Source organism: Grampus griseus (genome assembly GCF_964374135.1).
Source record: "Grampus griseus genome assembly, chromosome: 15".
NCBI lineage: Eukaryota > Metazoa > Chordata > Mammalia > Artiodactyla > Delphinidae > Grampus > Grampus griseus.
The window spans coordinates 18,889,926-18,913,131 of record NC_139009.1 but is presented as its reverse complement, the minus strand read 5'-3'; the positions used below and the strand labels follow the sequence as shown (position 1 = coordinate 18,913,131).

At 41.0% G+C, this 23,206-nt stretch overlaps 1 protein-coding gene across 1 annotated transcript in view; it reads left to right on the top strand.

The window, feature by feature from the left end:
* DNAJC27 (DnaJ heat shock protein family (Hsp40) member C27) overlaps positions 1–19,550 on the top strand; it is a gene marked incomplete at its 5' end in the record, with an annotated part of 35,581 nt that extends 16,031 nt beyond the window's left edge. The window contains 4 exons of the mRNA XM_082672646.1: positions 8,449–8,613; positions 9,249–9,371; positions 15,232–15,392; positions 19,145–19,550. Coding sequence (XP_082528772.1) covers positions 8,449–8,613; positions 9,249–9,371; positions 15,232–15,392; positions 19,145–19,277 — 582 coding nt within the window. The 3' untranslated portion in view covers positions 19,278–19,550. The remainder of the gene's footprint in view (positions 1–8,448; positions 8,614–9,248; positions 9,372–15,231; positions 15,393–19,144) is intronic.
* Between the last annotated feature and the right edge of the window lie 3,656 nt (positions 19,551–23,206).

Sequence of the window (23,206 nt, the reverse complement as noted above, 5' to 3'; positions counted from 1 at the left end):
GCTAAAAGAGGGGTTTTGAAGTTTCCAACATTAATTGTGGATTTGTCTGTTTCTCCTTTTAGTTCTATTGATTTTTGCTTCACATATTTTGCAGCTCTCTTGTTTGGTGCATATACATTTAGGATTGCTATGCCTTCATTATATAATTTTATTATTATATCCTGTCCCCCCTGTGTCTCTGGTAATTTTCTTTCTAATGTCTGTTTTATCTGATATTAATATGGACATTTCTGCTTTCCTTTGATTAATATTTGCATGATACATCTTTTTCTATCCTTGCACTTTCAGCCTGCTTATATCATTATATTTGAAGTGATAAGACAATACATAGTTCAATCATGTTTTTTAATGTATTATGCCAATTTCTGTCCTTAGATCACCTACTCTTATGTAGTTATTGATATGTGAGCGTTTAAGTTTATTATTTTTGTTTGTTTGTTTTCCATTTTTTTAAAAAATGAATTTATTTATTTATTTTTGGCTGCTTTGGGTCTTTGTTGCTGCCCGCGGGCTTTCTCTAGTTGTGATGAGCGGGGGCTACTCTTCGTTGCGGTGCATGGGCTTCTCATTGTGGTGGCTTCTCCTGTTGTGGAACACGGGCTCTAGACACGCGGGCTTCAGTTGTTGTGGCACGTGGGCTCAGTAGTTGTGGCTTGTGAGCTCTAGAGCGCAGGCTCAGTAGTTGTGGTGCACAGGCTTAGTTGCTCTGTGGCATGTGGGATCTTCCCGGACCAGGGCTCAAACCTGTCCCCTGCATTGGCAGGTGGATTCTTAACCACTGTGCCACCAGGGAAGCCCTTGTTTTCCATTTTTCATTTCTGTTTTCTTTTTCCTGCCTTCCTGTGGGTTACTTGAACATTTTTTGAATTCCATTTTGATTTGTCAAGTGTTTTTTAAATAAATTTATTTATTTTATTTTATTTTTGGCTGCATTGGGTCTTTGTTGCCGCGCGCAGGCTTTCTCTAGTTGTGGCGAGTGGGGGCTACTCTTCGTTGCGGTGTGTGGACTTCTCATTGCGGTGGCTTCTCTTGTTGTGGAGCACGGGCTCTAGGCACATGGGCTTCAGTAGTTGTGGCTCGTGGGTTAGCTGCTCCACGGCATGTGGGATCTTCCTGGACCAGGCATTGAACCCATGTTCCCTGCATTGGCAGGTGGATTCTTAACCACTGTGCTACCAGGGAAGCCCCTCTATAGTGTTTTTGAGTAAATCTTTCTGCATAGCTTTATTAGTGGATACTCTAGTTATTATATAAGTTATCACAGGCTACTGGTGGTGTTACTTTAACAGTTTGAGTGGAGTGTAGAAACTTTTCCTTCTTTTACGCCCCTTTATCCTCTCCCATTTATAATATAATTGTCTTAAATATTTTCTCTAAGTATATTAGAAGCACAACAGTGTTTAATTTTTGCTTAACTGTCAAACATAATTTAGAGAACTTAAGAGAGAAGGAAAGCATATTGAATTCACCTGTATTTTTACTTACTCCGTTCTTTCATCCTTTGTTATGTTCCAGGGTTCCTTCTTTTATCATTTCCTTTCTGTGTGGAGGACTCCTTTAGCCATTCTTTTAGTGTAGGTCTGCTGGCAACAGATTCTCTTAGTTTTCCTTGATTAAGAATGTTTTGATTTATCCTTTGGCCCTGGAGAATTTTTTTTTTGCAGGTTATGGGATTCTGGTTTGATATTGTTACCAAACCAAACTTGGGTCCACTCGCCTGTGCGCAGTAAATCCAATTCTACTGACAATAGGTTGTGGTGAAGGAAAGTACAGCAGTTATTGCAGGGTGCCAAGCAGGTAGTCCCGGACAGCTAATGCTGGAAAAAAAAAACCCCGAACTCCCCGAAGGATTTCAGCAAAGCATTTTTAAAAGCAAGGGCGCCCCCCTCCAACCCCCCCGCACAGGGTATGTGATCAGCTTGTGCACAATTCTCTGATTGGTTGATGGTGGGATAACAGGGCAGAATAATAGGAATTAACATTATCAATCCTTCGGCACCAGTAGGTCTGGGGGCCTTTGTGCTCATGATCATCAAGTAATTAATTTCTTCCATTGGTGGTTTTAGCATCTGTAAAACAACTCAGGAAGTGTGCGTCAGATACTATTATCTAGGTACTTCAGAGAGGAGGTACAGCAGAGGATATGGGGGAGGGGTCTGTCCTGAAAAGTCCCCATAGTGTCTTGCTCTGTTACAATTTTCTCGGCTACAATTTTTCTTTTTTTTCAACACTTGAAAAATAGTGTGCTTCTTTCCTCTGGCCTCATGGTTTCTGATGAAAAATCTGCTGTCATTTGAAATGGTTTTTTCCCCCATTTTTTTTTTTAACATTGTCAATACTTTTTTATATGAGATCAGGTCCATTTCATCTTAAACTTAGAAATTCCTGCCGTAAAATTGTTTCAACTCTGCATTTAAGAAAGAGCAGTTTTTTAAACATTGTATCTCATGGGAAAATAGTACATATCACAGAAAACTTCCTACTTTGCTGTTTTCTCTAATTTCTCTTGAGCACCATGCAAAGTTATTTCATGTTATATGAGAATCATTTCTCCTCTTATGATAATATTCCTCTTCTCTACTTAGACTTCCTTATCATTTGCGGTTTTGAGGCCACCTCTTGTACTCACTGAGCCTCTTAATCCCCTGTAATTTCACCACTCTCAGGGAAGAAGTGGGGTTTCTGAGGAATGGGATATTTATTGGGAAGGTTAACTTATTTAGGTTCAGAGAGGTGTCATTTTTTTCTCTGACCGCTTTCATGATATTTTTCCTTTGTCTTTAATTTTTACAGGTTTAATTATGTCTTTTGGCATGGATTTCTTTGAGTTTTTCCTGTTTGGGGTTTTCTCAGCTTGAATCTGTAGGTTTATGCCTCCTGCCAAATTTGGGAAGTTTTCATCCATTATTTCTCTAAGTACTTTTCAGCCCCACCATGTTTCTCCTCTCCTTCCAGGACTCTGATCTTATTATAGTCTCACAGGTCCCTGAGGCTCTGGTTTTTTTCTTTCTTTCTTTTTCTTTTCTTTCCTTATTTTAGTTTATTTTCTCTCCGTTGTTCAGATTAGGTCATTATTGTTTTGCCTTCCATTTCACTGATTCTTTCCACTGTCTCCTCCATTCTGCTCTTGAGCCCAACTATAATATTAGGCTTTTTATTTCATTCATTCTATTTTTCAGTAATTTATTTTTCTAAAATTTCCACTCAGCCTTTGTTTGAGTGGGTGGGAGTGGTGAAACAGAGCTTTTCTGAGGTGTCAGGCTGAAGTAGAGTGGTTATCATCTTTCCTGATCCTTCACTGAAGAGAGCAGGCTTTTGTTAGGCTTTTTATTAGTCTGTACCCATTGGCATTTCCAGGTTGTACTTCTGCTCTAAGGTTTGGATACATGAGGCAAAAGAAAACCCAGGGAACTCACTGCTGTGTCATTCCTCAGGTCCTGAGGTACCTAGCTTGTCTGCCTTTTTCCTCCCACCTTCCAGAATCTTCTTTTTGTTTGTTTGCTTTGGGTGTTTTTGGTTTTTTCTTTGGTTTCTTTTGGCCGTGCCATGTGGCATGCGGGATCTTAGTTCCCCGAGCAGGGATTGAACCTGTGCTCCCTGCAGTGGAAGCGTGGAGTCTTAACCACTGGACCGCCAGGGAAGTCTCTGTATGTTTTATATATAGCATCCTGGATTTTTACTTGTACTTAGCGGAAGGCATAGGGAAAAGCACATGTACTCCATCTTCCCACAGGAAACGTAACTTTTAGTGGCTATATAATCTTCCATCTTATGAATATACCCAAATATTTAGGTTAAATGAATTCCTTTCAAATGTGAAGCCTTACAGTGGATTAAATCAATTTTACAAGTGTAGAATATTGTCAGTGAAAAAGGAATGGAGGCTCTAGGTGACCAAAGTTTGACGTAGATTCTAACTACCAGAAATGCTAACATAAATCTTAGATTACACCAAAGTCATGTAAGTGGAAAGTTAGAAGACGCCTGAGAATTATGTGGTCCAGACTTCTGTCATTGTAGGATTTCTTTCTGTAGCATCCCTGATTGATGGCCATCATTCATTCACCAGGTAACAGTATGCCAGTTTCTATGCTGCACACTGAAAATACACAGCCCCAGTTTTCATGACGCATAATTATGTCAGAGAAGACACATAGTAAACAAAAGACAGAATGCTTGGGAGCATTTAATACCCACACCTAGCTTATCTGGAAGGTCAGGAAATCCTGTTGAAGGAAGCAACATTTAAACTGAGTCTTGATGGAGAAGTAAGAGTTATGTAGGTTGGTGGGAATCCAGGGACCGTATAATACACAGGACAGTTTTGAGTGGTGCAGACTGTTAAGTTTGGAGAATGAGTATGTCTAATGATAGGGTCTCACTACTTCACGAGTTAATCTTTTACAGAGTTAAAAACTCTACATTAACAACTTCTCTGTTATGAAGGCTGCCTTCCTTTGAATTTGCTACTGATTCTGGCCTTGTTTTTGAGGCAACATAGCCTGAGTCTGTGCTTCTACAAGAGAACCTTCCTAATATTTGTTAATCTGCACCTTTCCAGGTAAAACATTTTTTATTCCTGCCACAGCTAGACCAATCAGCATCCTGTGTGGATAACCTCTAGGTAGCTGATAGGGAGCTGAGAACTAAACACAACATTCCAGATATTGTCTAGTGAAAAAGACTGAGCGTTCTGTTACTTCTATCATTAGACACTAGACTCTTATTAATGCAGCCCCAAATTGCAATAGCTATTTTTTAGCAGCTCACAAAAATAGAAGTATAATTAATAGAAGCACCTTGAAATCACCACTTCTGAAGTACCTTTTCTCCAAAATAGCCTTGATCTCTCCTTTTTGGTCAAGTATTTGCTCTCTGTAGCTCAAACCCTCCTATTTGACGAGACCAAAGCCATCATCTTCTTTCTAAGCCCTGAACTGACCAAAGTACACCTGTGCCCAGCACACACCTAGTGAAGCATCCACAGTGATTCTCAAGGTCCCTGGCTTCCTCAAATCCTTAGCGTCTGTCCTCCATTGAAGTTTCCATTGTCACCAGTCCGTTTGACAGTTTTACCCAAAGGGCCTGCTGAGAAAAGACAGTCTGCTTAGTGTGTCAGATAGCAATCTCGGAGGAAAGTGTCAGAGAGGGGACTCCCAAGAGAACGATGGCCTGTATTTTACCACGAGTCTTGCTTCCACTGGTGCACACAGCTGAATTCTGGGGTTTATTGGGATGAGTTAGTGCGTCTATTAAAACTTTCTGAGGCCTGAGTGATATTAAACTAACAGCTCTCTCTAACCTACAAGCTAGAAAGTTTGCCATCTCTGCTTTAAAATTAAATAATTCCAGGTCCCTTAGCATCCTATTTAATTAAACTTTGGATGCGGCAAGTCTGCCAGGACTACAGTAGAAAGCTGTTTGGGGAGGTAAGAATAATGGAACTCTAGGGACCACTGAGGCATCAACTTTGACCTTGCCATTTTACAGAAACTAAGGCTTGAGGTAATAAAGTCACTTACTCAAGATGACAGCTAGTTGCTGAACCCAGACTTGAACTTGAGTCCCTTGAAAGAGAAATCCATTGAGCTCATTTAATTCTCTTTTTACACACAAATCTCCCTCTGAACAGCGTGATCTGATTTTGGAATTCTTTTCCCTTTTGGCCTCTACTTTTGTTCTCTACTATAGCACCTTCAGCCATTTGATTATACAAATACTTATACCTGCTAGGCCCAGGGGGTGACACAAAGATATGTTCCTTCATGTCGCTTACAGTCTAGTGGGGAAGACAGCTGGATATGCTACTAACTATGAAACTAGACAGGAAGTGACATGAGTGCTATTAGAAGTACAGAATGCTGTGGTATTCCAGGGGACGTAGAGATTGCATTCTGTTTTGCAGGTGGAGGGGATTAGATGGTGAGAAAGGGGGAAGAAGAAGCTACATGAAAGATACAGCATTATAGCTAGATCTTAGAAAATGAAAGATGAAGAGGTATCCATTTCCAGGTGGAGTTAGGAAGGCGTAGGACAGGTTTGGGGAATGAGAGATTATCCAGTTTGAAGTACAGGGAACAGGAGGGGGATCAAGCTGGGAAGTTGGTGGAGGACTGATCAGACACTGTTAATATCAATTAAAAGAGTCTGAACTTTGGAGGGTGGGCAGTAGGGAAACAATAAAGAATTTTTGAGCCGGGGCTTTAAAAATATACATATGCACAATATATAACGTTGCTAGGGAGATTGCTTAGAAGACTCTTGCAGTTGTGCAGTCAAGAGATAATGTTGGCAATGAAAATGGAAAGGAAGTGACAGTGCAAGAAGCATGGCAGAGGCGGCTTCTACAGAACTGTTTGAATCTGCTGGGCAAGGGAACAGAAGAGCAGCAGAGGCTAACACCAGGCTTTCAACCTGAGTGGTTCAGCAAGGGGTGTGCTGCTTTCATTAGACGTTCAAGAGAAGGAAAAGTTTAGGAAGGAATGAATTGGAGGGTTTCCTGTTGTGCAGATGGAGTCTGAGTTTCCAACAGGACATTCAGCTGGAAGTCTAGAGCTCATTGGAAATGTGGGTCTAGAAGCTGATGAAAGGACTCAGCTTGGAGGTTCTCACAGTCGAAACCGCGCAAGTGGTTGATTTTGCTGAGCTGGGAGGAAGGATAACAAAGAAAGGATGAGGGCCCAGGACAGGGTTTGGAATTGTGGCGGCAGACTGGAGTGGGAGCAATGGAGAGAAGAGGAGTCAGTGGAAGAGAGATCAGTTAAGAACCGGGAGAATGTGGTGTGTGGGAGCCCAGGCAGCAGGAGTTTCTAGACAGAAGGGAAAACTCTATTGTAACTCCTGCAGGAGGGCTAAGGGCCATGAGTACTGAGGGTAGAAGACACCTTCCTGGTCTTCATCACATTAAATTCGTTCCGATTTTGTTGGTTTTGATTTTAGGGGATAGCTTTCTATGTTTATATAAATTAAGAGGCACTTACATTCTTGGTCCAGGTGTCTCTCTATGCTCAGAAACCTATAGACACTTCATGCCAGATGTGTGAGAGATGTCTTCATTCTTACTACATATCCAGCGTGAGTCTGAGTACTTACTGGAATTTTCTGAAAAGAACATATAATACATGGCCTCTGTCAGGATTCTTACTGGAATTTTGGCCTGAAAACCCCAGCCTGTCAGTGTTGTTCCTTATCCGCCTAACCTGTCACGTTAGCGCCTCTACCACTTCATTGCGCCCTGTACTTCATGTTGCCTCTTCCCAGAATTGAAGATATGCCCCAGAGGTCAGTTGCCTTTTTTTTTTTAAAGGAACATTTATTTATTTATTTGTTTATTTATTTTTGGCTGCGTTGGGTCTTTGTTGCTGTGCGCGGGCTTTCTCTAGTTGCGGCGAGCGGGGGCTACTCTTTGTTGCCGTGCACGGGCTTCTCATTGTGGTGGCTTCTCTTGTTGTGGAGCACAGGCTCTGGGCACGCGCGCTTCAGTTGTGGCATGTGGGCTGTAGAAACACAGGCTCAGTAGTTGTGGCACACGGGCTTAGTTGCTCCACGGCATGTGGGATCTTCCTGGACCAGGGCTCGAACCCATGTCCCCTGCATTGGCAGGCGGATTCTTAACCACTGCACCACCAGGGAAGTCCTCAGTTGCCATTTTTAATAAGAACATCAAAGGAGGACAGTCAGAATGAATGCAAGGAAGGAAAGGAGAAGGTACTGATACACATTGTTTTCCAGGCACTATTTAGGTGCTCTGCCTTCATTATCTCATTTAATCCTCATAATAACCCTGTGAAGTAAGTAGTGTTATCCCCATTTTACAGATGAGGAAACTGAGATGCAGAGAGGTTATGTGACTTGCCCAAGATCACACAACTAGTAAGTAAGTGTGAACCCAGATCTGACTCCAGAGCCCATGCTCTTTTCCACTGCATCACACAGACACTCAGAGTTTGGAGTTCTAGAGTTGCTATAGAGACCCAAGAGTCATAGGGAGGTTCTGCCTAGCATCCTGGGGGAAGCCAGCTTTGGGATGTGATATATAAATGGCTGTACCTACTGCTGATACTTGTGTCATTTTTTGCCTTAAGTCCTTTTTAATTATTCATTCACCTTCCTAGTTCTCCTTAAGAAGAATGCTATATAATTTGCGTTCTTCTAAAGACCTACTAACAACAATGAAAGATTGATCGCCTCTGGGGAGTGGAACTGGAGGTGAGGAGGGGTGGGGCAGGAGGCCGTCAGTTCCATCACAAGTCCTTCTATACTAAGAGACTTTTAAAATTATTATTATGTTACTTTGATTTTATAAAAAGCCCTCCAAAGGCCAGTAGTAACAATTAGAAAACACTATGAATACACAAAAGAACACACTTTGCTAAGTCAATGACTGTGAGATATACTTTTATAAAATCATAATACCTACATTTTGTGCACCTGTTCTTTTATGTAAAGGTTCGTAATGAGTTTTACAAGGACACACAGGGTGTGATACTGGTCTATGATGTTGGGCAGAAAGATTCCTTTGATGCCCTTGATGCATGGCTGGCAGAAATGAAGCAAGATCTTGGACCTCATGGAAACATGGAAAATATTGTATTTGCAGTGTGTGCCAACAAGGTAACTGCTTTGGAAATGGTGTGCTTAACTTTCTAGGTTCATTATGGGAAGAGTGTGGCTGAGTTTTGGGGAATAAATAAAAAGAAAAAAATTCTGCAATCTGTAATACAGGAATCAACAGCTTTTCAAAACAAAGGTCCCTAAAACAAAAACAGTTAAAAAATAAAGCCTGGCATATCAGGATTTTTATCCATTTTTTTCACTGGTGCCATACTTGGGGAGGATAATGGTGACTGAGCAGGAGAGGTGGAGCCTAATAATAACACTCTGACCTGACTGGAGGAGGGGAAGCAATTAGGTGAAATGTGGACTGTGGAAAGGTGTGAAGGGCAGACCATGGCCCTCAGGCGTGGCAGATGTGATGAAGCCAGCTTTCACAGAGGTGAGCAGCAGCAGTGTTCTCAAAGGAGAATGCTGGTATCAGGCACTTGTGGTTTTGCCACAGAAAATCAGTCCACATTCAATATAAGTAATTTTTTAATCTTTTTTGTTCCTGATAATTTTATATGCTAGTGCTGGGGTTCACTTAAGAAGAGTTTTTGCCTCAGCAAAGGATTGACAGAGACCTACTGGGCCTATGCTAGTGGGACAAGGTTGGAATCTTCTCTCCCCCTGCCCCCAACTTTTAATTTCAGATCGACTGTGCTAAGCACCGCTGTGTTGATGAAAGTGAAGGACGTCTTTGGGCTGAAAGCAAAGGGTTCCTGTACTTCGAAACTTCGGCTCAAACTGGAGAAGGAATCAGTGAGATGTTCCAGGTAACCTGGCATTTTATTGTTTTAGAGTTTGTGTCAAGGCTGACCATACCAAATTTTAGTGTAAATTATGAGAAGCAAAATAGTAATAGGAATTTCTCATTAGAATAAGCTTTCTTTTCCGAAGCTAGTAAGAAAGAAAGAATGGGAGAGAGAGGGAGAGAATGAGTGTGTGTGTATGTGTGATATTTGTCTGCTGTCTGTTTTAGACCAGATCTGGCTGCTCATCAGAATTACCTGGGGAAATTCTTCAAAATACAAATTGCTGGGCTCCAGACCTACCGGAAGCTTAATGTTTTGATGGAGCTGAGGAACCTGTATTTTGAAAAATCTCTATAGGTGATCCTGATGATCATCAAGTTTAACAACACTTATTATATACTTACTTAAATGGGACAAAGATTTTCTTTAAAACCACCTTTGGTTACATTTGTATGCATAATCAAACGAAGGCATTACTTTGGCAAAATTGCCTTGCCATAGCTAATATAATCCTATATCGTAGCCCATGGGGGTACAGTTAGAGACCAGGAGACTATCATTGCAGAATCCAGCCAGTCATACGTAAAAGTTCGGTCTCACCGATCACGTAGGCAATAGAAGGATGGACTAACATGGCAACCTGAATAGATGGTCATTTTTTAGAATTTAATAATCTAGAATAATTTTAAGGGGGGAGACTACCTAAACAACAAATTATAGTCAACTCCTTTTTTAAAAAAGATTTTTTTTCTTTTTAAAAAAAGGAATTAATTTTTGGCTGCTTTGGCCCGCTATGTGCGGGCTTTCTGTAGTTGTGGTGAGCGGGGACTACTCTTTGAAGTGCTTGGGCTTCTTATTGCGGTAGCTTCTCTTGTGGAGCACGGGCTCTAGGCATGCGGGCTTCAGTAGTTGTGGCTTGTGGGCTCTAGAGCGCAGGCTCAGTAGTGGCACACGGGCTTAATTGCTTCATGGCATGTGGAATCTTCCCAGACCAGGGCTCAAAGCCATGTCCCCTGCATTGGCAGGCAGATTCTTTTTTTTTTTAGGTAAGAAGTGGATTTTATTTATTTATTTATTTATTTATTTATTTTTGGACTGCGTTGGGCCTTCATTGCTGTGCGCAGGCTTTCTCTAGTTGTAGCAAGTGGGGGTTACTCTTCGTTGCGGTGCGCAGGCTTCTCATTGTGGTGGCTTCTCTTGTTGCAGAGCATGGGCTCTAGGTGTGCAGGCTTCAGTAGTTGCAGCACACAGGTTCAGTAGTTGTGGCACGCGGGCCCTAGAGCACATGGGCTTCAGTAGTTGCTGCACGTGGGCTCAGTAGTTGCGGCTCGCGGGCTCTAGGGCGTGCGGGCTTCAGTAGTTGTGGCTCACAGGCTTAGTTGCTCCACAGCATGTGGGATATTCCCGCACTAGGGATCGAACCCATGTCCCCTGCATTGGCAAGCATATTCTTAACCACTGTGCTACCAGGGAAGTCCTAAAGTAGATTTATTTAGAGAGAAGCACTCTCCACAGACAGAGTGTGGGCCATCTCAGAAGGTGAGAGTGGCCTTGGGAGAAACACACTTCACAGATAGAGTGTGGGCCATCTCAGAAGGTGAGAAAGTCTGGCAGGCAGATTCCTAACCACTATGCCACCAGGGAAGTTCAGTCAACTCTTAATTATAGATACATTCGAAAGTAAGTGGTGGCATGAATAATGCATTTTTTCTTATGAATATATCTGATATTTTGGGAATTTTTAGCATTTCAAATAATGTAGCTATACTATAAAGAGTTGTTCTTAATTATCAAGTGGGATTTTATTTAATCTTTTGTGCTGAATTTCCTTCTAACAAGATGTCACCCCTTCTACTAGAAGACAGGTTTTATCCTTGGCTGACAGGCTGAATTGGGCATCAGTAGTGTCTATTTCAAGACCAAATAAGGTTGATATTGGTTTGCCACTTTTCTATTCTTTTGAATACATAGACTATATAGGTACATAGTTTGTACCTATATGTATGCAATCATGATACTTAACCATTTAAATTAAATTAATCAATTAAACTTCTGGAGAAGTTTACATGCTTCACTCATATGAGACTCTTAATGTGTGGCAGGTATCATTCTCATTTCAGATATGAGGACATCAAAGAGTAGTAGTGATTTGTCCAAGAGGTGTAAATAACTGTTAGAGATTAACTTTCTTTCAGCACTTTGAAGACACTGGTTCATTCTCTTCTGGCCTCTGTTGTGTCCCATGAGATGTTAGCACCTGTTCTTACTCTTATTCCTTTATATATAATGTGTCCTTTTTTTCCTCCAGCTACTTTCAAGAGTTTATCTTTGATTTTCAGCAGTTGTGCTATGTGCCTGGGTGTGGTTCTCTATATTTACCTTACTTGGGGTTTGTTGATTTTCTTGGATTGGTAAGCAGGTGTTTTTCATCAAATATGGGAAGTTTTTTTTTTTAAACCGTTACTTCTTCCAATTTTTTTTGGCCCTATTTTCACTCTCTTTTCCTTCTGGGACTCCAATTACGTATATATTAGACCATTTTGTTTTTTCCCATAGTCCTTGAGACTTTATTTTTCTTCCATTTTCCTCTGTTTTTCAGATTGCATAGTCTCTATTGATGTGATTTCAATCTGCTGTTAAATCTACCAAGTGAAGTTTTCAATTCACTACTTTTCAGTTGTAGAATTTGCATTTGGTTCTTTTGTGTAGTTCCAGTTCTTTGCTGAGATTCTCTATTTACTCATTTTGAACATATTTTTCTTTATCTCTTTGAAATAGTGATAATAGCAGCTTTACAGTCTTTGTCCAATATCTGAGCCATCTTGGGTTCAGTTTCTATGGACTGCTTTTTTCTTGACTATGGATCACATTGTTGTTTCTTTGTATGAGTAGTGATTTTTGATTTAACACCAGACATTGTAGACAATACATTATAGAGACTCTAGATTTGTTTATTTGCCTCAGAAGAATGTTGGTTTTGTTTCAGCAGGCAGTTCAGTTATTGGCAGATTACATTGAACTTGTGTAGGCTTGACTTTTTGCTTTAATAGCAAGGATCTGAAGGAAACCCAAAGTGTTTCCCAAGCCCTTCTAATTTGGCAGGACTCAGCCTGCAAATTCTGTCCCCCTTGCAGATCTTGTCGTTCTTGGTTTTAGGTTTTGTTAGAATGAATCTAACTCCCAAGGCAAAGCCTTTCTGTGGTGTCTCAGCTAGATGCTAGGGGTATTAATGAGATGTTAAGGCAGTCTCTCTCCTCTGACAAGGCCAAATTCTGGTGTCCCCAGGATGGCTCTTCCCCTTAGTAGTCAGTTCCCACCACTAGCCAGTTCTGTTCTCAACCCCTTAGTAGCTATTATCTGATAAGCCTCAGGTGATCTCATCCTATGTATTAATAGCCTAGCCCTCAGCTACAAACTGGTAGGGAGCCCTCACATGGACTTCTGGGGCCCAGCTCTGCACAATCCCCTCCTATCCAAGGCCCTGCTCCACAGATTCTAGCCACTTCGCATCCTCAAGCTCTCACCTCTGCCTCCTTAGCTCAGTGGGACTTTGTGTCTGCTCAGACTCTGGCTTTCTGTGACAGGGTCAGGAAATGGACTCCAGGTAGAAGACCAAGGAGCAGCCTTGCACTTGCTGTTGTCCACTACCTGAAAAGAGTTACCTCATATATTTGTTCACTTTTATAGTAGTTTATGGCAGGAGGTTTGGTCCAGTACCCAGTACTCCAACATGGCTGGCACTCAGACAAGGAATTTGAACAGACTTTTGACTTCAGTTCTAGCATTCTCTGTATCACCACAGCTAGCCTTCTATAACATTATGTGTTATGAGTAAATGCTTGTGCCCTCAGAAATCTGTGAGTGTTTATATTTTAGGTTAACTTACAGACTAGAAGAAAACCTTATTCATACGTAACACAAGCAAACATTTGTGAACTATGATCCCTTTTAGGTTGCTTTTATTTTTTTAGATTAATCTTGGGTAGAACTAATGGATAGTCTTTAAAAAAAAAGGGTAACAGAGTATAATAAACTATTCTGTAAGTACTTAGAAGTAGTGCATTCCTGCTGGTTCAATTTAATCAATACTTTCTTTGTTTCCTATATATTTAATAGACACTTTATGTCAGGAAGGAACTTGGTTTTATCTTACACTGTTAACACAGAGCAGTATTAAGATAGACTAAAACTAAGTTAACGCTTCTCTTGTCTTGGTATCTAACGGCTTTTCCTTTGACACCCCTTTTCACATGTCAAGGCTTCTTGTTTAGGTTGCCAACTTGATTAGCTAATACTGGAGATAAGAAAGAGGAGTCAAAGAGAAGGATAAAAGTTTTAGATGATAATAGGCACTATAGAAATATCTGGAAAAAAAAGAGGAAGAGGTTAAAAAAGAAATGGAGGGATGAGGAGATAAGTCAATTTAAAAGCAGCCATAGTGTATTAAATTAGTCTTTTGAGTGAAGTTATTTAACAACAATAATAGTGCATAGAGCATGAAATATGAGCAGGATCAAAAATAGTTTTCACTTTGAAAAACATTATAAAAATAGGAAAAGAATATGAACAGTTTACAGAACAAGAAAAGACTGATAAGCAAATGAAAAGATACTCAATTTCGCTTATAATTAAAGAAATGAAATAAAAACTGTGAGATACACATCAGCTTGGCAAAAGTGAAGATGTATGATAATGCCCAATGTTGACAAGGGTGTGGGGAAATAGGCACTCCCATACACAGTGATGGGAGTATAAACTGGTATAGCCTTTTTGTATGAAAGTTGTCAAAATCAAAAAGTAAAATGCACGTACACTTTTATTCAGTAGTTATTCTTTTAGGAATTTATCCAAAAGCAGTATTCCCACAAGTGTGCAGAGATATATACACATAAAAAAATATTCACTAAAGCACTGTTTGTGAAAAAACCTAGAAACAATTGACCTGTCCAAGAATAGGGAGTTGGTTAAATAAATTATGGTAAGTCACACAGTAGAATACTGAACTGTCATCTAAAAGGAGGAATTGGGGAGGGGAGGGTAAGCTGGGACGAGGTGAGAGAGTGGCACTGACATATATACACTACCAAATGTAAAATAGATAGCTAGTGGGAGGCAGCCGCATAGCACAGGGAGATCAGCTCGGTGCTTGGTGACCACCTATAGGGGTGGGACAGGGAGAGTGGAAGGGAGACGCACGAGGGAGGGGATATGGGGATATATGTATACATATAGCTGATTCACTTTATTATACAGCAGAGACTAACACAACATTGTAAAGCAATTATACTCCAATAAAGATGTAAAAGAAAAAGCTAGACGAAAGAAGGAAGAAAGTGTCTATATGCAGCTAGAGAAAGGTTCCAAGATTTATTATTATGTGAAAAAAAAGTGCAAGGTGCTAAGCAGTGTGTTTAATCTGCTCTCTTTTATGTAAATGCTTAGGGTTTGGATGTGTGTATGGACTGGGTACTGATAGAAAATTATTCTGGAAGGATACTGAAATAATATGTTAACAATGGTTACCTCAAGGAGAGGAACTTGAGGGGTAGGGAGACAGTTTTCATTTTACACTTTTTCCTACTATTTGAATTTTTCTAACAATATTCATGTACTAGTTTTTAATTTCAAGTGTGGTTATCTGAGAGTAGGATTATAAGCCATTGAAATTTTATTCCTTATCCTTACTGTGTGCTTAAATATACATATATATATACACATATATGTATGTATAGTATGAAAGAAAAAAATCTTCCAAAGTACGTTTGCTTTATTGTGAATTTTAAGTTACTGGAATATATTAAAATTCTTTAAGTTGATGGTTAGAAGGAATTCCTATTTTCTCAAAATCAGTTCTCCTCTGGGATGTGTTTTCTTTTTGCAGACCTTTTATGTATCCATAGTTGATTTATGTGAAAACGGCGGGAAACGTCCTATCACAAATAGCAGTGCTAGTTTCACCAAAGAACAAGCAGACAGCATTCGCAGAATTCGAAATAGTAAAGATAGTTGGGACATGTTGGGAGTCAAACCTGGGGCCTCAAGGTAAGCAGTGCTCTCAGATATTAGTGCTGCCTTCTGTTATAGAAAAAGACTCAATCATCGGAATTATAGTGTGATATCTTCTTGTAATTGGCTAGAAATATGAAGATGTGTGGAAATATCTTAGATTACTTAATAATGCTCCTTCACTGAATTAAGTGAATACCAAAGGGAGAAAACAGAGGGCACAACTGCTTAATGTGGGAACTATGTGGTTTGTATATTATATAAGTACCTTCTGAAATTATATGCTCTGCTTTTGTCGACTAAGAGCCTTGAAGCTAATGTAACCTCAAAAGAAAAAAAAAAGAGAATTCTTAAATCATAGAATTTTAGAGAAGGAAAGAGTGTTAGCAATCAACCTGTCCAAACATTTCATTTCATAGGTGGGAAAACTGGGACTCAGTGAGACTAAAAACAGAGTCAAGGACCTCAGGAGTTAGTGGTAGAATTGGTTCTTGACCCTGAGCACTGTGTGTCTGCCTGTCTCTGTTTCTTTCTGTCTCTGTCAAAAATCCTGCTAGTTCCTCGTCTGTGTGTGTTGATATTAAATTATTTTATTTTATCCAAAATAATTATTTGGGGGCTTCCTTGGTGGCGCAGTGGTTGAGAGTCCGCCTGCCGATGCAGGGGACACGGGTTCGTGCCCCGGTCCGGGAAGATCCCATATGCTGCGGAGCGGCTAGGCCCGTGAGCCACGGCCGCTGAGCCTGCACGTCCGGAGCCTGTGCTCCGCAACGGGAGAGGCCACAACAGTGAGAGGGCTGCGTAAAAAAACAAAAAACAAAATAATTATTTGGGAGAAAAGGAAATACAATCACTACTCTTTGTGAAAGAATAAATCATTATCCAGCATGATTATATAACTTTTCCCCCCAGTTTTATTGAAATATAAATGATATACAGTACTGTATGAGTTTAAGGTGTACAGCATAATGATTTGACTTACATATATTGTGAAATGATGACCACAGTAAGTTTAATTAACATCTGCCATCTCATATCGATACCAAAAAAAATGTTTTTTCCTTGTGATTAGAACTCTTGGAATCTACTCTCTTAACAACTTTCAATTGTTATATAACTTTTAATGCTATAATAATACTGTCACTATACGTATTATTAGAGTTCTCAGACGTTTTTATTTTGCACTATAGCTTTCCTCCCCTTTCTACTTTTTCACCTTGATTCCCACAAAAGAAAAAGTAGCTCTTGAGGTCGCCTTGTCAGCGTCAACAGCATTAAGTATCTCCTCCATTTTGGTCTCATAGCATATCTTTGAGTCCAGAAGGAAAGAGGGGAGGGGAAAAGGGAGACAGTTATTGGTCTCCCTGGACTTGCCAGGCATTACTGAGGAGCTGTTAAACACCTGAAGGAATTCAGATGACCTCATAGCACAAAATTAATTGGTGGCTTTTAAATGTCTTTTTAGACTTCCATAGTCACATCCTAAATTCTTCCATTTCATCTCCAAGGGATATTGGCTCTATAACTAAGAAACTATTACTTACTAATTAACTTAGAACAATAATCATTAGGGAAAAAGAAACTTTTGGTTTCTTACTTATTCATTGTGGTTAACTGGAATCTCCCAAAATTTACAGGACCTCCATAATTTCCATATCCTTAACCAATATAACATGTTCTTTTCTTATCTTTGTTCCTCTGGGTCTATCAAACTAATTTGTATGGCATGAGCACGTTTGGGCAAAACCTAAAAACATTTATTTTATTTTATCTTTTAAATACACCTTTATTTTATTTTTTGGCCGTGCCGTGCGGCATGCGGGATCTTAGTTCCCCGACCAGGGATCGAACCCATGCCCCCTGCAATGGAAGCATGGAGTCTTAACCACTAGACTGCCAGGGAATTCCCTAAAAACATTTTTTTTAAGTTATAGAGAGTTTTAATGTTTGTTCAGTGCTATGTTTACTATTCTTGAATTTTAAGAAAAATCTTCAGTAGAATTAATATATTTTTTACACACCTGACTCAGTCTTGTTTCTCTAAAATTTTCCTTGAAAGTTTCTCCTGCTATCCAGAATTCTTGAAAGGTATCAGGCCTAACCACTAACCCCATATGGACATGTTTCCTCAGGCAGCAGAGTGGCTAGAGGGGCCCAATCCAAGACTCACTCATGGGAAAGAGAGAGGATGCTGTTACTGCCTCAAGGACAGAGAGTCTTTTAGGAAGAATGTGATTCTTATTAGCTAATATCGAAATTATCTATGTAGAAAAGCTACATGCAAGGTAAAACAAGAAAATTCAGAAGGACTCCTCTAAGATCAGAAAGCAGAAAAAGCCTTAGAACGTATGCCTACGACATGGACAGCTGTTAACATAGCCCTGTGACCTCAGTCTCCCCAAGCTGACACGTAAGATATCACATATAATATGTAACATTCAAGTAGAAAAATATACAATGCAAAGTGAGTATACAAACAAACATGATCAGATATCACATCCAAGATATCAAAGACCATCTCCCTGACTTGAAGAGCCAGACTAGAAGTCCTGCTGATAAAGAATAAAGGAGATTTGGGGAAGCACCAAATCCAGGCTTATAAGTTAACAAGAACCTTGAATTACAAAAGGAATTCAAAAGGGAAGTGGGAAATAAAACCATCTGGTAGAGACAGAGCCAGACTCTGACCAGGGGAGTGGCTGGGCACTTGAAAGCCTCTCAGAGGCCTGACACCTGAGGATATGAAGAGCGGGGAGAACTGCAGGGCCCGGTGGTCTCCAGCCCCCACCCCAGCAGTCCCTGCTCCTTAGCGGTCTCTCCTGGGGCTTCCTGGTCTTTGGTGAAACACTGATCGTACTGCTCCTTTCCTCTCTAGATAACGTTACATTCTCCCTTGTTTCTTCTTTGGTCTCAGGGAGCTCACACTCTCAGGTACCCCTTTCCGGTGGCTCTTTCTTGGTCAGCGGTGCCACCATCCTCCCCGAGGCCATAGAGTCCCCATGACCCTGGAACTCATTTCAGCCCTTTTTCTCATGTCTTCTCCACCCCTATACCCAGCTCATCATCTGCTTCTGCCAGGACTTTGTTTCTGTTATCTCTTTTGCCTTCCCTTGTTGGCTTCCACAAACACCTTAATCTAAACACTTGTATTCATGCTTGGGTTATTGTAACAACCTCCTACCTGTCTCCTAACTTCCAAAAACAGCTTTCCCAGCACCGTTTTGTCATGAAACACCTACTGTTAAAAATCCAACTTTTTTGTTGTTTTGCCTTCAAGGCCCTTCACTTACTGACCCCTGCTCCCTGGCCAACTTTGTTTCTTGTTACTTCCCAGTGCAGTTTCCTCCTGGAACTGCATGCGGGCTCCGGCTCCCTTCCTGGCCTCTGCCGGTTCTCTCCCTGCTGCTCTGTATTCCCCACCACTGTGTCAATCCCTGAACCCAACCTTCTTCCAGAACCCTCCTCCAGGGGGCCTGCCCTGATGGCCCCTGTCCTCATTGCTTCCGTCGGCAAATGCCGAGTGCCTGTGAAGTGCCGAGTACTGTTTTCATCTGATCATGTTTGTTCGTATACTCACTTTGCATTGTATATTTTTCTACTTGAATGTTACATATTATTTGTGCATTGTTTGTTTCCTAGTCCTTTAGTCCCGCCTTTGAGAAAGGGTAACATTTATTTGGGATATGCTTACTGTAAGAGATGTTATGATATCCAAACAGCTAAAATGCAGTGGGTGGAGGGTGGGGGCTGACCTCGATACTGACATAGAGCTTTGCTTTTCCTCGTAGAGATGAAGTCAATAAAGCATATCGGAAACTTGCTGTGCTGCTTCACCCTGACAAGTGTGTAGCACCTGGTAGTGAAGATGCCTTCAAAGCCGTTGTGAATGCCCGAACAGCCCTCCTGAAAAACATCAAATAGAAAGTAGAAAAAAAAAGACAAGTGTGGGCCTCGAGTCCAAACAGACTTTCCCTAGAGGTAAAGTAGCCAGCATGGGTTTTTCCTCCACAAAATCTTACAGCTCTTTTCACTCATGTGCTGTCATTTGTAAATCAGTAATTCGGGTGCCTGTTACCATGCCATAGACATTTTGCAGAGACGAAGTGAAGAGAACCAAGCGCCACTTACACACTACCGTTCATTTCCTACTTCTGAATGATGTAAGAGTTTTTTCTCATGAGTTTGTTAGCTCTGTCAGTGTAGCATCCCTTAGGCAGTTTGCTCAGGAAAGTCCATGAGGTTTCTGGAAGGAGGATAGGAGGATCCTTTCACCTTTTCTTTTTAAAAAAATTCATCAGAGAAGAAAACAAAAATGGAAGCAGACATAGCAGAATCCCTGAAAGTGTGGTGACCTCACAAGCAAGTTGCCCCTTTTACAGTGAGTTTCTTAGTAGTATTTTAAGCATCAATCTATAGTTAATGAACTCTTGGCAGCCCTTTGGAAGTGAAACGAGGTGATACAATTCTGAACTGAGCAGCCCTTTTGTGACGTTCACTCTGTTCCCCTTCTTCAGCCACCAGGGGGAGAGACCAGCCAGTCCTAAGAGAGCAAAGACAGTGACGGCGGCCGCAAGTTCTGGTACACTGGCTGCTGCTAGTCCTGCCCCTGAATCTGAGGGCTCTCCCTGGCGTGGAAGTGGGTGCTGGTAGCTCTAGGGAGCATCATCGCCTAGGAATCAGGAGTCAGACTCCAAGACAGTAGTGCCTGCAGGTCACACTAGATTGAGCACACATGCCTAGAGGGCACGGCTGGCCTGGCTTGGGCATGTTTGATGCCCTAGGAGAGCCTCCATATGAGGCTTGTGCCTTCTTTGTTTCTACATTACGTTCTGCATCACAGCAGGTGGGAAAGGCAGGGGTGCCGGGCCTCCTCTTCACTTCCTCATCAGTGTTAGTTCCCTCTCTCTTCCCTCTTCTCTTCCTGTCCACATCTGCCGCCATTTCTCTTTTCTTGAATCCGTGCCTTCCGGCTCTTGACTCCTCCATCCTCCTGTGCAGCCTTCACCTGGGCCTGGCTGACCAGAGACAAGTATGGATCCTTCGGGTGGCGGACAGAGAGATCTTAAGGCCTGTGTGAGAAGAACCTCTGTTACTTTTGCTTGGGTTACAAATTTCTGATTAGTAATATTTTTAAGCTACAGATTATGAGAATTAATTTCACATAGAGAAATACATTCTCCTGCTGTAGTATCTTCCTCAGTATCCAAGGGATGGATGAAGGTCAAGTGTGAGGACCAGCCTTTCTTCCAGAGCTTACAGAGCCAGTGCCACTGCTTGGCTCGTCACACCATCACTCTCATGTTACTCAGATTTTTAGCTGTGACCAGGCTGCACTAATAGGGGCTTTAAAGTATATAAAACACTACTGTCTGTGAATTTTAAACAGCTATTCCTATTGGTCGCCAAGGAGCATTCACCTTACCCCGGAGAAGAAAAGCCGCTCCCGTTTAATTCAAGCCCACTGCAGCCTTCTGGGCTCTTCCCTGCTCCAGAGCAGCTTTGCTTCGTGTGGCTGCCCTTGCGCTGCACTGAGCTGGTCGTCAGGAAACCAGAGCATTGTTTTCTAGTATGAATTTTCATCTCGGTGATATTGAATGCTTTTTTTTTTTCTATAAGTTGAGATACGAGTGTGATTTCTTGTGGGGTTTAGCTCTGGGCCTGTAGAACTCCAGCCCAAAGTTCTTCGGGGCCTAAATCTTGCTTAAGGCCTTCATCATGCCTAAAGTAATTAAACATAGATCTGTTCTTACAGCAGGACTTAGGAGGGCCATGTTTATGAGGGACTGTGCATGGTGGTGTCAGCCCAAATTGACATGACAGGTCACTGAGTATGTGGCCCTGGGTAAAACCTGGTGCCAGTTTTCATCACTGTTATTAAACACTAGATTGGTTGCCTTATTCAACTACATGGTGCAGATGAGCAATTACAGCAGAGAGAGTTCTTTAGTGCTTCCATTCATATCCTTATATAATGAGTGACTTGTTGAAATTTAGCCTGATCTTGATTCGTAGGTCTTGAGACTCAGTTCCCAGCACCTTGATTATTAATGTTAAGGATGGCCATGTACTACTTCATTTATGTAAAAGAAAGTTAAGCTTCAGGGTCCTAGAATTTTTCTGATTTCCATAATCCTTGAGTAGAATATCAAGAAGTAATGAAGCCTGATCTGCAATGAAAAGTAACTTCATACAAAATTTTACAGACCTCTGTGCATTAATTTAAATTCTTGGTGCAAATATGTACTTTGTAGTTCAACCTTATTAAAATTCTTCAGCCAGTTAGGATTGCACAATAATACATCAGTGAGAGTAATAACTAGCAGAATAATTTCAATGGCTAGAAAAATTTTTATAGAAAGTCATGTTTTTCGAAAAAGAATAAAAAGTTCGAACAGCTATTATTCAAGAAAAGCCATTTCTTCTGCATCTGAGTCACCAAAAATGAACACTTATAAAACTTGTTAGAAATACCTGCAGGCTTTTGAAATTAATTGTCCAACCTACCTAAGAACTTTAAAATATACCCTCCTTTTGTTCCTCTGTTCCTCTTTCCTGCCTCCTTTTGAATTGATATTCTCAACTGTCAACATTTCTTTTACTTCAGCATTGTCATTTTATTTCTTCACATAAATGTGTGCCCAGTAAAGTCCAGACTTGGGGGTATTGTGGTGCTACCCAAGATAAATTGCTATAACTCTGTAGATTGCACTCTCATCTTTAAGGCTCACATTTACCTCAGGAAACTCACTCTAGTATAGTTTTTTTTTGCAATGAATTCTCAACTGGTAAATATTTCTTTATACAGATAAACTAGTACATAATTCACTGTTCGCTAAATGAGCCACAGATAAGGCAGCTAAATTTCTGAAAGAAAGCCAGAGTAAGTGGGCAGCCCCTGTAAGCTCTGAATCAGTAATGAGGTAGCTGTTCCTCATAGAACAATGACAGAATCTCGAGGGGGAGGGAGGTATTTCGGTCTCAAGTTCGAAAGGGTAGGGCCGTGCGCACATTGACTTTGACAGGAACAGTGCCTGTCCTATAAGCAATTTCAGTGGGCCCTGGGATGTCACTCCCTCTCCACCACACTCCATGTAGCTCACTCTGAGTCTGCCAGCGTTTTTGTAAAACTTTTGCAGAGGAATTTAGCCATGAAATACAGCTAACCACCTTCCATTGCAAGTTTTGCAAAGTGAAGAGGGGTTCATATTTCTCATGATTGGTACTTAGCACAATTGTAAGAGACAGTTAATACTGTTTATACGTTGGTTTTTCCATTAAGCATTTCCAGAGAAGACGAAAGCTTAAACTTGTGGTGTGGGTAAGTTAGATTATGTCTGACAAGCAGTGCAATAGGAAGCCGTGCAATAAAGGCCATGTTGGTGAAATGACTCGCTGGAAAGTTGTACAGTTTGGGTGAGCTTCCTGCATCAGTGGCCTGCAGGGTGGTCTGCCCTTGGGCCGGGAATGCACAGTCTCTAAAGAAACCCTTTGCTCTTACGAAGTAATTGACATACTTGCTTTCTGTTGAACTAACGGAAAATGTTAAATCTAACAGCTGTTTATGTCTTGTATAGAGAGTGTCATATGTATTTAAGTTGTGTATTTTTATAAAGTAAAGGCAAATGCCAAACACCGGTCTGTGGGCTGCACTTATTTGTTGAGATACTGGTCCTTAATGTAGAACATGCTAGTCTAGAAGCCAATCCAGTTCCTTACCAACTGAGATCATAGATAAGACAACTTGCTTTAGTTGACAGTGGGTAAAGTGGAGGAAATTTTATTCACTGGTCCCTCAGGCTAACCTTAATTAAATTGTGATGAAAGTGTTTTGATCTCTTAAAGAAAGATAC